This window comes from Periplaneta americana, chromosome 9 (genome assembly GCF_040183065.1).
Source record: "Periplaneta americana isolate PAMFEO1 chromosome 9, P.americana_PAMFEO1_priV1, whole genome shotgun sequence".
Lineage (NCBI taxonomy): Eukaryota > Metazoa > Arthropoda > Insecta > Blattodea > Blattidae > Periplaneta > Periplaneta americana.
In genome coordinates, this window is record NC_091125.1 from 15,367,796 (window position 1) to 15,383,008 (window position 15,213).

Genomic DNA, 15,213 nt, shown 5'->3' on the forward strand with positions numbered 1-15,213 from the left:
TTCCAATCACTTTTATTTAAGATCCAAACTCGAAACCACATACCAACAAGAGAAACGATCACAGAGCATTCAACGATGCCTGAATCTTAAACCACTTCCATGTACTGCCTACATTAAAAAAATTGTCAACTTGTAGTCAAAGGGAAATGAATGAAAAAACATTTTTCACCCCGTATTTTTAATCATACGCTGGGCATTAATGGGAATGAGCGGTTAACTAATCGTTTCAAGATGTTTCAAGTTGGGAGGTCGTCCGTAACAATGTTTCAGTCCCCTTTTTTGCTAGGGAGTCCTCGATCTCATTCCTTGAAATACCAACATGCGAAGGTATCCACTGGAGGACAACGACGACTTCTAACGCTTTGAGTGAGGCAAGGGATTTTCTGATCTCGACAACTCTTGATGTTACAGGATGAGGGAGAGCTGCCACTGCCAAAATGGCAGATTGAAAGTCACAGAGAATGACAACATGACTGTGGCAAGTCGGTCTTCCAAACAATTGCTTTAAGGCAAGGTTTATGGCCTCCAATTCGTCATCGAAGTGCGACTGATACTGGCCTAGCGACTTGTAGAAACTAAAGGGTATACTGCAGATTCCATCCACAGCACATTCCTTACTCTCGTAGAAAGAGCCATCAGTGAAGCTCCGCGCCATCTGGACTCAGGATACCAGTCATTAAGTGCTATAGCCTTTAGTTCTGGAATGCAAGCATCTGCTTTCGTCAGATCTAAAGGACACTCTAATAGAGCATCAGGAGAGACATAGTTTCTTCTTATTTGATGAACATGTTGAATGAAAAGTCGTCATTATGAAATGACTGTCTAAAAAATATTACACGACCGTATAGATACCTCAGAAATGTGACCCGATCAGGCGACACTAGAGCTTTTTTTCAAATTCAGGATATCGAATAATCCTTAATCGCAAAGTTTTACATACATACATACATACATACATACATACATACATACATACATACAAACATACATACATAAATACATACGTACATACGTACCTACATACATACATGCATACATACAATTCACACATGTGGAGTAACGGTTAGCGCGTCTGACCGCAAAACCAGGTGGCCCGAGTTGGATTGCCGGTCGGGGCAAGTTACCTGGTTGAGGTTTTTTCCGGGGTTTTCCCTCAATCCAATATGATCAAATGTTGGGTAATTTTCGGTGCTGGACCCCGGAATCATTTCACCGGCATTATCACCTTCATCTCATTCAGACGCTAAATAACCTAAGCTGTTGATAAAGAGTCGTAAAATAACCTAGTAAAATAAAAAATACATACATACATACATACATACATACATACATACATACATAGGAGCCAGCGATTTTGGCAGACGGATTTTGTTAATCGGAACTCCAGAGCGAGTTACTCACCGATGCAAGGTCGGCTGATATCTCTGCAGCAAGAAAACTCAAGCTGGAATGGGTAGGACATAAGGGTAAACATACAGGCTCGAGATCCGAGTGGACTTAGATGGACAGTCACTTCCAAAAACTATACACATATAGCTAAACTATAGAACTATAGTAATCTATAATGTGTGCATGTATCTATATGAAAAGGGACCAGTTCCTGGCACACATTTTTCAAGATAATTCCAGTTGCCGGTATATAATCTTTCCCTCGTTACTACAAAGTATAAAGACAATCTATATAATAAAAAAAAAACTATTCTATAATGAACAGACTGACTGATTCGTCAACTTAAATCTCCTTAAACCCTATAGTCTACGTAGGTTTCTGTTAATCCTTAGTCAATAGATAAGACTGAGTTTTACGAAATACGAACATTAAGAGATGGAAAATGGGAGGCAGTAATGATCAAAATAATTATACCGATTAATTTTTTTTTAACCAGCAGACGTGCAGCTTTTAAATTTAAAACAAAGTTTCACACATAAAATTGGGTTAGACTATTCATCTTATCTCTGAGAATTGTTTCTAAAATGTATAAGGAATGTAAAAATTTCAATTTCATGTAGTCCCTTCAAATAAATTTTCAGGTTTCGTTTTTACTTCCGAGCAGAGAGGAGAGAGAAAGAAATGGACGATTTTAAAAATTCACTAAAGTATATTTAACTAGAGACGTAAAATTTAAAATGAAGATTACTCTCTACAATATTGGTTAAACATTCTTAGATTTTTTAAATACCATCTCCTAAGATACTGATGAAAAGGCAGAAGGGAGTGAGAAATCTCATGTCATCCGATCTCGATGAAAATCGATATCTGGAGATCTTTGAGATCACAGAATACGAGTAAGTTATTATTTTGTCCGACTTTGTTTTTAAAGTGGTGGAGTGGGACAAAAATGGGTGAGAAATTAAGTTAAATCCAAAAATATAATTTCTACATATTCTGAATGAATTTTGTGCTGGAATTTAAGAGTCATCAGCCAATACCTCTAGATTAACAAACAACTTTTTAGAATCCATCAAATATTTATTGTGAATGGTAATTATATTTTTGTCGTACGCCGGTCTCCCTGGTCGTTTCGCTCTCCGACGTGTTGTCGAGGTGGGGAGGGGAAACGGGAGTGACGTGACAAGATGGCGGTCGCTTGGGGTGGGGTGATGATAAGAAACTGTGGTGAAGTTTAAAAGAAGGACTGTTTTTAAAGTAACATTTGTTTATTACAGAAATAACAGTGAAAGTGTAACTGTGGTTCCCTCCTAGTTCTTGGTAGGGGTAACGGGATAGACGTGATAGAAATTGATAGTTTAGAAATTCGTCCTGAGGCTTCGATACGAGGAGAGTTATGATGCGTGATAGTAAAGTACGACTTGAATGAGAGGGAGGTAGGGATAACGGGAGTGCCTGGGGAAAATCGGCTTGCTTATATGTGTGTTGTGGGGTGGGCAGGATAACGAGAGAGATGGAATCGGGATGATGGTTGATTCTCTAGGTCGAAGGATCAAACACAGCGTACTGTGCGACTTATCGACGTTCGAGAACACACCCCTTTGGATTCGGAGGATCAACACAGCGCACTATGCGACTTACCGACACTAGAGGGGGGGTTTCAGGAGAGGACTGTGGTTTATCGAACAAGCCGGGATAAGTGGGTGGGTTGGAGGTGGCGATAAGACTAGTGGCGAGACGAGAATAAATAACATAAGTTTAGGATACGTAAGAAGTGAGGAAGATTCGGTTGGTGTAAGAAAGAATACAGGAGACAGGGGCGCAGCTTGGCTCCCTGTTCCCGGAGTGGTGGGCGTGTGTAGACACGACCGAACAAAAGACAATCATAGTGTAGGCCTGGTTGGAAGACTGCTGCCAGTGACGGAGGACGCGTTAGAGCTACCTCTTTGCCATCTGGCGAACCAGTGGCCTGGCCTCGAAAAATCGAAAGAGAATTGGGAGGAAAAATTTTAGAAGGTACGCAAAACGCGTCCTTTCAAGGGGTTGGGGGCTGTACAAAACTAAATATGTGAGCTCCAAGCCTGTTGGCCACTAGTCTCACTCCGGGTTACGCTGCTCCACTGAAGGAACTCTAGAAAATTTTGAAGGGGAAGCCGAAATTGGACGTAACCTCTTAGGTACCACATACGCGAGGGGGACTGAGGCCTTGTGTCCAAGCTGTATTTATACCCCTCGAAACAATGTGGTTGAGGACGCCGTTGACGTCACAGTGCCTGGGGGTATTTCTACTGCCAACGTGACTCGTCGCCGCGCGATCTTTGCTTTCTCCCTCACAAGAGGAAAAAAAGCGAGCCAACCTGCTTTCTGAGAGAGAGAAAGCAGCGACTCTCATTTTCGCGGGTAGGTTTGAACCGTTTAAAGTAGGACGCACGGGCATCGAGAATTGATATACACAACATTTTTCAATCGGTGCAATTTGTGCAGGGAAAATTGGTTTCTCCGATATTTTGTACGATTTCGAATATTTTAAAATGTTAAGAAATTATTGCCCTTGTAATATCCATTGCAATCCTTTTTATTATACCTTTATATAAATGTAACTTCCGCAGAATGCAATTTTACCCAATTAACCGAATTATATTTTGATTAATAAGAAGAATCGTAATTTCACTAACTTGAATTGTCGCACGACCAGTAGAAGACCCCTAGATTGTTACTGGACAAATCTTTTATATTGATCTGGTACGGGAGGATTATATATATATATGATTTTACAATACTTTTCCTACATTTTCTAAATTAAAAGGAAAAAGGCACATATATATATATATATATATATATATATATATATACAATGTGCCTTTTTCCTTTTAATTTAGAAAATGTAGGAAAAGTATTGTAAAATCATTGTGAACGAAAATCATTTACATGCACTCAAGGTATTCTTTGAATCGGACCTTACCGTGGAGTGTTTAATAATATTGATAATTGATATGAGCTGCTGGTAAGAAAATATAAACGACTCAAAATGTTATCGCATCTCATTCACGAAGCTTACACAAAAAATATTGGCTCGCCTACTGGAAATGTCATCGAGGTCACCTGCCAAAATCGCTACCTCTTTTTCCACTGCCTCATTTTGAAGATTACTTCCTTCAGTTTTCTTTCGTTACCATGATCTTTGTCTTGATTCTATTTATCTTCATTCCCATACTACTCACAGCACACACACACACACACACACACACACACACACACGCGCGCGCGCACATCCACACATGCACACACGCACATACACTGTACGTACATACACATTCCTTCCAGTGTATCCTTCAGTATGTAGTTTCTTTAGGCCAGAGACCAAACCATTTCCCTTTTCTCTTCCTGATCAGCTTCAACATCATTCTTTCTTCACTCACTCTTTCCAACACAGCTTCATTTTTTATTGTGTCTGTCCGTTTCAAATGCACCATTCTTCTCCATATCAACATTTCAAATGTTTCTAGTTGCTTCTCTTCACTTAGTCTGCCCTATACACTGCCACACTCCGTACAAAGAACTTCACGAACTTCTTTCTTAGTTCTTTTTCCAGAGCTTCGCACAAAATGCTTATCTGTCTATTAACACCTTACTTTGCCACTGCTATCTTCCTTTCAACTTTACGGCAGCAGCTCATGTTACTGCTTATAGTACACCCCAAGTATTTCAAGTTGTCCACTTTTTCCACTGCCTCATTTTGAAGATTACTTCCTTCAGTTTTCTTTCGTTGCCATGATCTTTGTCTTGATTCTATTTATCTTCATTCCCATACTGCTCACAGCTGACATTTAACTCCAGTAACATGTTCCTTAGTACCGTCTCCTTTTCTGCTAGCAACGCTTTACCATCAGCAAATCTTATGGACTTTATTCTTCTTCCTCCTATTACCCTGTCCATGTTCTGAAAACAGTTCTTCACTAAATCCTCCAAGTAGATGGTGAACAGGGTAGGTGATAAACTGCATCCCTATCGTACTCCTCTCCCTACTCGACTTCCCCTTGACATTTCTTCTCCTATTCTGACCTTTGACTCGATTCATATAAAAATCAAGGAATAATCTCCTTTCTTTCGAATCCACGCCTATTTTCTTTAGGATCCCCATAAGTTATTCCAATCCATTCTGTCAAAAGCCTTTTCTAAATCCATAAATACTACATACATTTCTTTATTTTTTCTCTAGGTGTCTTTCGCCGATTGTTCGTAGTAGTCAAATTTCATCCCTCGTACTATCCTGTCCTTTCCTAAACTCAGACTGCTCTTTTTCCAACTGTCCTTCCATCTTAGAATATAAACGTCGATTCAGTATTCGCAGGAGAATCTTCGCCGAGTGTGATATCAGGCTGATATCGTTACATATATTAGCATTATTTTTCTTCGGTATTGGAAGGAATACTGTCTCCGTGAAATCTTCAGGCCATTCGGCTTTCTCATATGTTACGTTGCATAATGATAGCATTTCCTTCTTGTCTTCACCTAAGGATTTCACTAATTCATGGGGATTCCATCAACTCCTGTTGCTTTCCCATTCTTTATTTCCTTAAGCGCTAGTTCAACTTCTTCCCTTAAGACGAAGTTGCATGTAATTTTGGTAAAAAAAATATCGATTTTCTGTTTGTTTTGTCTATTTTGAATATGTAAAGCTTGGTTAATCATCTCTCATTCTTATATTGTGTCAAAGCGTCCTAAAATGCGCTTTAAATGCTATTTAAATGTTCACCGCTATTAGAGGCACTCCCCTTTTCTAATAGAAATATCTATGAAGAAAAAGTAAATCATAGTTTGAAATTTGCGGGGACCAGGGGGTATTATGCTGTAAGAATGAAAATACAGTTTGCGTCATTATTCCGCCATTATATCGTTATATCTTCTTCGTAAGTGTCTGCATGGGAAAACCCAAAATAATATTATTTGGTGTAGGGTGCCAAAAACTGTTTTTGTGGATGCAAAGACATTGTCAGTTGGTGTACATGATGCTGTATTAACATTCAATGAGGAAAATAGTGGTAGAATTAAAGTTTTAAAGGGATTGGGCATAGATCCAGTAACGAACGTGCTACAAAGGGCACACACATAACATCTATGGGCCATATTCATAGACATTCTTAGCGCGGGCTTCCGGTGGATGATCAGCGAACTAACGTTTTTCGTATTCACAAACCATTGTTAGCGATATGATATGATATGAATCCTGTACAAGTAATCAGTCGATAGCCGAGGCTAGTTTAACACGATCGTAGCGCGGGCTAGCGAAATGTTTATGCATAGCACGCTAAGTGTCTTACATACAATAAATTTGAACATGAACCGCCTAGTATTGTTTGTATGGTTTGTACCGAATCCTCATCGAAATGTCCCTCCATAAATTTAGGAACATTCTGTAACGAATCATTTGAGTGTACTCTGAGGTGCTGGCTGATATGTACTCGTACATTTATTATCAGGCAGTACATCTCACTTGACGACTTGTGTCAGAGGAAGAACAATTCTTTGTATACATCTGAAGTTTGCTTAGTGTAATAGATTACTAGTCAGTGATGTATGCAATGGAGGGGGAAAGGAACTGGCCACCTACCCCATTATCTCCTGGCTTAATTGCCTCATGATTGATGCCTTATTGATGCCACTTATGACGTTTAAAATTGTCTTTGGAAGTTGAATAACAACTACAGCAATGTGTGAGTGCTCAAACACGCGTTTAGCTTCTTCGGTTGCTGAGTGACGTGGATACATTTTATACCTCGCTTTCGGTTGTATTTTTCTCTTATCTCACCCTCGAAGCCCCCATGAGTCACCCATCACAGGACGAATACGTCCTCACCCTACCGGATGATACCACAGGCAGTCCCACTCCGACTATTAGGCCTACTCGCCGAGATACAAGAGTTTAAAATTTCACCTTTTTTTTTTTCACGCCCGATCTGCCGGTACGGTAGCCCATACTAAGGGCGGGCAAAGATGTATTCTACATCAAAGTAAGTTAAAATTTGCTGGCTCGTGTTATCATTGATTGTACTGATTGTGATAAGTTTCGTAATACAATTTTAACCCTTTTCTTATTTTTAACAATATTAAGGTTCAATAATCTTCAATATTGTTTCCCCATTTAGTGACTTTAATAAATATGATTTTGTCACTTTCAGTTAGAAAACACTAGGGCGAAAGATTAACAAAGGAAACCATAAAGCGTGTAATTCTATAACCCACATAATATACTAAAACAAACTTTATTGTAAATGAAAAATATTCAATATAATCGTCTCTTACGTTATTCTTTGTAATATCAATATCAGAAAATACTGTCTCTTAAAATCTATGATACATGACTGAAAATTATAATTTTATAAAAATTTTCTTGTACCTATATTTAAGCAATAATTATTTGATACTGGGATATCCGGTATTCGATGGCGTCAAAAATCCTGATAGAATTGATATTTAATCCTTGCAGTGAAGTCCGGAGGGCCTAATTAGTCAAATCCACTCTTCTCATCTCCACACTGGGGCCTCCTGGGATCTTTTAAGATGCGAAAGAGAGAGTGGTGGGCGGAAAGCAACGGGAAGCTACCGCATTTATCTTTCCCAAGAAAAACAACTGCCTACTGAAGGATGCACTGGAAGGAATGGTAAATGGGAGAAAAGTTCGGGGCAAAAGAAGCTATCAGATGATAGATGTCATTAAGATATAGGAACCATATGGGGAGATTTAAAGAAAGGCAGAAAATAGGAAAGATTGGAGAGTGCTGGGTTTGCAGTGAAAAACTTGCCCTTGGGCAGATGATATGAGTCAATGAATTATTTGATAACTTTTTCTGCTAAATCAGTAGAACCTAAGTAGTTAAAATATAACATTAAAATAAATATATTGGAAAAGTTGTGATGAAGGCTTGGTCACAAATACGACTATATAGGGTAAAGGTGCCTAATTCCGTGATACCCCTAATCCCGTGATAAAATTTCAATTGACTGCCATGGAGTTGTGGTCTCTGACTTTTAAGTTTTTTAAATACCTAACAGATGCCAGGAGATGTCTTTTTTTCAATTCTATTGACTACCCGCCTTTTGAATAGAAGTCAATTGCAGAAGCTTTTGTTCAGTGAAAGGTGGTTGACCAGTAAGTTTTTCTATCTCTTGTGACCGCTCCTGAAGAAACATTTTATATTTGAGGTAAGAATTAATATAGCATTATAAAATGATATATTACTGTAGATTATAGTCAGCTGAATCGATGTGTATGATTATTTAAATATTGTGAGACAATATCAATGCTACAGAAGCTTTCCCATTTTCGGATTTATTTTCATATTTCTCCTTTCTGACTCACTCGACCAGTGATGTCAACGTTAAATTGTGAAAATTAATGTCTAGGATAGTTCGTGGAAATAATAGGGTAAAATAGGGTCTGTTGGACAGTCGGGCATGTTGGACACTTTGTACTTTAACGTGTTACCACGCCACTTGTGGGCACCACATTCAGCTACAAGTCAATGGCGTAAGTAGTCCCACTCGTGGCTACTTCCGTCATTGACTTCTAGCAGAATGTGGTGCCCACAAGTGGCGAGGTAACAAGTTAAAGTACAGAGTGTCCAACATGCCCAACTGTCCAACAGACCCTAATTTACCCTAATAGAAATAAGTTATAGAAAACATCATTCATAATTATAATAAAATAAGAGGGCATATGTTTAACTTAATTATTGCTGTTGTTAGGAATATAAATAATGATACATTTATTGTTATAATTCAATTTATTCAAATTTAATTTTGTATTGAATTTAACTTTCAGTTTATTTTGTTTATAATATATTAATATGTAATGTGTATTTCTGTAGTTACACAAGCATTTTCTATGAAATTCGTCACTTAGGCCCTTTTTCTATGTTGTAATTTCTTGCTTAATCCATATTAAAACAATATACCATGACTTTAATGTATTTTTCCAAAAACACGTTTGTTTTCTGAGCAGTTAATGAGGATTATTTTAGTATCACGGAATTAGGATATCACTCACGGAATTAGGAAACCATTATCACGGAATTTGGATCCCTGTACGGATTTAGGAGTCACTGTATAACAATGAAGAATCATATATTATATACCAAACTTGTGAAACTGTTGACACTGAATGTTGTAAAAACTGTCCGAATAACGTCATTTAGGTGTTATTTGAAAATGTTTATTACAATTTTGGCATAAATATAGACTTTATTAAATATGTCACGGAATTAGGCAACCTTACCCTACAATCTCCTTTTATTAAGAAAAATCCTATTGTACAATAATATGTTAGGGTCATAGTTAGAAAGATCCTAAAAATAACTATCCACTTTATATCATTAACTAGTGTGGCAACATATCTAAGATATTATACAGGGTGTTAAAAAGTATCTAATATTTTAGGAGGTGCTAGTATGCATCAAAACAAGAAAATAATGTCTAATAAACATGGGTCCTACAACACATACTTTCTGAGATCTGAACACTTCTTCATAGGAGATGCTCAATCTGACGTCCATTCATGGCAATGCATTCCTCTGCCCTTTGGCGTAAGGAATGACGCCTCTTTGAAATTGACCTGGTTCTTTTATGTGTCCCCATAACCAAAAGTCTAGGGATTTAGGTTTGGGAAACGAGCAGGGAAGGTATGGGGCTTCCCCGACCAATGCAGTGGTCCTGAAATGTCAGCGTCAGGTGTTCACGCACATTGCGGAGAAATGTGCTGGTGCGCCATCGTGCATGAACCACATCTGTAGTCTTGCTGACATGTCACATTCTCCAGCAAGGCAGGCAATAAGTTAATAAGAAAGTCTTGAAAGTCTCTGTGGTAGCACGTATGGCCCTATTAATCTATCACCAAGAACGTCTGCCCATACGTTGATTGAGAATCGGTGCTGATGTCTTGTTTCTTCAACTGCATGGGAATTTTCATCAGCCCACACATGCTGATTACGAAAATTCACAACACCATCTCTGCTGAATCCCGCTCATATCCGCAACCAGATTTTTGTTTTCAGTATTCCTTGCGATGTATCATTATTCCATGGCAAGTACGGTATGATTTTCCGGTAGTCTGCTGTATTGTAGGGCAGACAAATGCATTGCCATGAATGGACGTCACATTGAGCACCTGTTATGAACAAGTGTTCAGATCTCAGAAAGTATGTGTTGTAGGATCCATGTTTATAATTAGAAAGCGGAATTTTAGGCCCTAAAAATGGCATTTTAGGCACCTAAAACAGGCTCTTAAACTCCTATATTTAGGCTCTGTAAAATAAAAAATAGGCTTTTTTGTTAGGTTAGGTTAAAAAAAGGCTTATTTTTGTTAAAGAATGTCACTAATATAAGATTCAACATTTATTTATTGCAAAATTCTAGGATTAAAAGAAACTTCCACACATTTAACATTTTACAAGGGTACATACGCATGCACAAAATGAAGACAATCTGTTTTTAAGTTAGTGTTTTTCATTCACCAATCACATTTCCATAGTTTGCTTCACAGTAGATGATCAGCACCTATTGTGGCTATAGTGTAAACTAACTGCTGTACTTACAAATGGTGAGAAAAAAGGAAGGGGTTGTTATCTGTATTGGAATGTAAGACAATGCTTATTCGAGTACAACCCAAAAAGAGGAAGATATAATATTGATGATGATGATGATCATGATGATGATGATGATAATAATAATAATAATAATAATAATAATAATAATAATAATAATAATAATAATAATAATAATTTGTCCCGCAGGAGTTCTTTTACTACATGACAGTAAATCTAGTAACATGAGCTGTCGTATTTAAGTGTCGTTATACCGACTACGCTACCCAGAATGACAGAAAGTTGGAATTTTAGGATTGAAAAATTGTAAGAATGAGAAGGGGTGGCCCGGAGGTACTCCTCTATTGTGTTGTTCACTGCTAGGAAGGAGTTGTTGTTATCTATCTTGGAATGTAAATACTACAGAATATTAAGAAAAATAGTAAACAGTTACGAAAAATGATCAAAAAAATTAAAAAAACTTAAAAATAGGGACTAACGTCGAAATAGGCATTTTTAGAAGTCTGTATGCATCAACGAAAAAAATAGGTTTTTGCCTAAATTCCGCTCTCTATTTATAATACATTATTTTCGTATTTTGATGCATACTAGCACCTCCTGAAATATTGGATACTTTTTAACATCCTGTATATATATATATATATATATATATATATATATATATATATATATATATATATATATATATATATAACGTTGAACCGAAAGTAATATCTTTAATTTCAGGGGATTATTCTTTGAGATATTTGAAACAAAATATAATTTTGCTCGTTTTTGCTTCCTCTTCGAGATAAAAATTGTTTTATATGAACTAGTTCATAGCGTGTTTTCGGAAAGCCATTGATTGAATTCCCATTACGCTCAGTTAATTTAAGAGAGCAGTGTATTATGAGAATAAATGATTAAAAGAATTTGCATTGCAGAATGAAAAGTTACAGTTGTTCGGATCAAATTTCTGCATATTTAAAGAACAAAACTAAATGTTTTTCAATAATTTATTATCATAATACATTGCTTTCTTAAATTGACTGAATATACTGAAACACGCTATAAAATATTTAATATAAACCACTTTCACTCTCGAAACGGAAGCAAAAACGAGCAAAATTGTATGATTGAAACTTTTTTGTCTTAAATATCTCAGAGAATAACCCCCTGAAATTAATGACATTACTTATGGTTCAACCAGCATATAAAAATCTACGTGCAAACTTAACGATGTCGTGATTTAACCAATACCAAATTGTTTTTAAATACGAAAATAAACTTGACATATGAACTTACCTACACGAACCATTCGTCCTTTTGACTGGAGGAAATGTCGCTGAAACAAACAAATCTCACATGAAATAAACGCCATATTTTTTTAGTACAGTACATTAAAATGAATGTGTATTGAAGATGAAGTACTATCTCAAAATTAATATTTATTTATTTATTTATTTAATGCAGAGCTGTAGAGTTTAACTTTAGCCGTGATAATGGCAACATGCAATAGTGTGAGATAAGTAAACAAATATACAATGAGAAGAGTACAAAAATAGTTCATCTCAGCAAGAATGATGGAATTTGGATGGCCATCATCTTCTCTCTTGCTTCCCAGTACTTCTCTACCAGTGTTGTGGAGGACAGATTGGAACAATCCATTAGATGGTCTGAGTCCATTACGATGTTCTGGTTGCAGAGTGGGCAGTTAGGATTCTGCAGTAAACCAATGCGGCATAGATGTTTACCCAAGCAATCATGTCCAGTTGCTAATCGGAATTTGGCAACTGCTTCTCTCCTTGGCCAATCTGGTACCGAAGTGACATTGTCTTTCCATTCAGAGGCGCTTATGTTATCTTGCAGAGATTTTTTGTAAGTTCCCTTTACCTTCTGTCGTATGATAGTTGATGCTCGACTGTAGGGTACTTCACAAACATAGGGCAGGATTTCAGTGCCTTTTTTTGCAAGAGAATCAGCTATTTCATTCCCAGGGATACCACAATGGGATGGTATCCACTGCAGCACCACTTTTTTGTTTTGCTCAGTAAGGTTCCTAATTATTTTCCTGCATTCGTGTATATCAGGACAAGGTGGAGAGTTAGAGTTGTTGGTGATGGCAGATATTGCAGCTTGGGAGTCACACAGAATTACAGCATTTGAAAATGTTGATAACCGAGGCAATAATTGTGTGAGAGCAGTTTTTATGGCTCTCACTTCTCCATCAAGGCAATGTTGTTTCTGCCCAGAGATAGATATGTTGAGAAGAGCATACAGTATATGCCACCTCCAGCAGTGCCATCTCTTTCTATCTGTGACCCGTTTGTATATATGTGTAGCCATGTTTCTTCTGGATACCTCGTCAGAATAGTTTCTGTGGCGATGGCTCGCAGAATGTCTCGAGGAGTATCATATTTGTTACAGTCCTGAGTTAGGTCGAGAGTGTAGTCTATATCGTCCTGTTCTAATGGATTTTCTGGGAGCAACAATGGGCATGGCTTAAAGCATATATCTAATTTTTCCTTTTCCTTCATAACTTTCTGTAGGAATCCCTCTTGCGTCTTTAATCTTCGGGGTCCTTGCATATTGCTGGGGTAGTGAACACCTGGTAGGCGAATTAGTTTTTCATAGATTTTAAGTGCAGATTGGACAATATCAGTCTTCATATCCTGGTTGTTTGTGAGTAACAGCATAGCGTTTATAGGAGTAGTTTTGACACCACCAGTGATTAGCCTGAGAGCTTGATTCTGTACACGTTCTAGTTTTTGAATCCTTTGTTGGTTTGGTGTAATAAGGGCTCCACAGCTATATTTCATAATTGGTTTGACGTACATTTTGTAGGTTGTATTCAGCGTTTGTGTACTACAGCTCCATTTACTTCCTGCTAATCGCTTTATGATATTGAGTCTTCTTTCGGTCCTTTCAGTTACATCATGTATATGACTACTCCATGTTAATTTACTGTCAAATGTAAAGCCTAAATATTTGAATTCTGTTATATGATTTAGATTTGTATTATTGTAAGAGATATTTGGCGTCAATTGATTATGGCAGAGTGAGAAACTTTGGCAAGCAGATTTTGATATGCTAACATACATATAATTTTTTATACACCATTCACTTAGGACATTCAAAGCATTATTAAGTGAGTTTTCGATTGCCCGTCTGGCTCCATTTTTTGGTGCTGTGCTCCATATAACAAGATCATCAGCATAGAGGAGAGTTTTGACATTTTCATTTTTGGTCAGAGTGGGTATAAGGTAATTGATGTACGTACAAGTTGAAGAGAGAGCAAATAGTAACAGCTCCTTGAGGTAGCCTTGTCTGGAGTTGTTTATATTTTGAACAGGCAGAACCATAACGGATTTGACAATACCGTTGTCCTAGGAAACTTTTGAGCTAGTTCAGCATGTTTCCTTTTACTCCATAATTCTTTAGTTTCAGTAGTAAGTTTGATTTACAGATTGAATCATAAGCGGCTTTGAAATCAAAATTAACATGATACACATAAGAATACCTTAAAATTTAATGTAAGGAAGAATATATCATTAAATTTAATTTTGATCCAGTATCTTATGAAGAGTACAATTGTTATATTTGTGAGTCTGAAATGAAAGACGATGGTGAATTCTGTACCTTAGGAACCGTTTACATGATGCCATTCTGTGTTGTCGAAACAGACATCGTTGACAAATACTACTAATTGTATTATCATAATGCTGTTTTGTTTACATACAACGTATTTTTATAAATTTCTTTCATAAATATACTGAGAAAATTGTTAGGGAGTGAAATTACATGAAATCCCAATTAGTGTAATATACGGTATTTATTAAGAGACATAAAATCGGTCATTGTAAAAAGAGCACAGAGCACAATTCTTTCTAAGAATTATTATAGATCATTCTGAGCTGTTATTAAAAATATATGTCGATGTACAGAGTGACCCGTTTGGGAAGACAAAATAAAAACGCGATGAAATGATAACTGTTGCTATTTATTGTTAAATGATTTGTACATGCATTGTAAAAAAAAGGGGGGGAATTTGTTTTCCAAATTAGACCGCAACGTGCCCATTATTGCGAACACGACGCAGTTGATATCTTGAGGCTAATTCCTCCCATGTGTGGTCAGGGATAACTTTCTCTAAAGTTTGAGAAAATCTTTGCTCTGAGGTCTTGAATATCCCTGGGTCGCTGTGCATACACATCATTGTTCACGAAACCCCAGAGAAAGAACTCG

The 15,213-nt window shown here is 37.1% G+C and overlaps 1 protein-coding gene across 1 annotated transcript in view; it reads right to left on the reverse strand.

The window, feature by feature from the left end:
- loaf (lost and found) overlaps positions 1 to 15,213 on the reverse strand; it is a 229,330-nt gene that overhangs the window by 6,337 nt on the left and 207,780 nt on the right. The window contains exon 6 of the mRNA XM_069834436.1: positions 12,274 to 12,313. Within this exon, the coding sequence (XP_069690537.1) occupies positions 12,274 to 12,313 (40 nt within the window). The remainder of the gene's footprint in view (positions 1 to 12,273; positions 12,314 to 15,213) is intronic.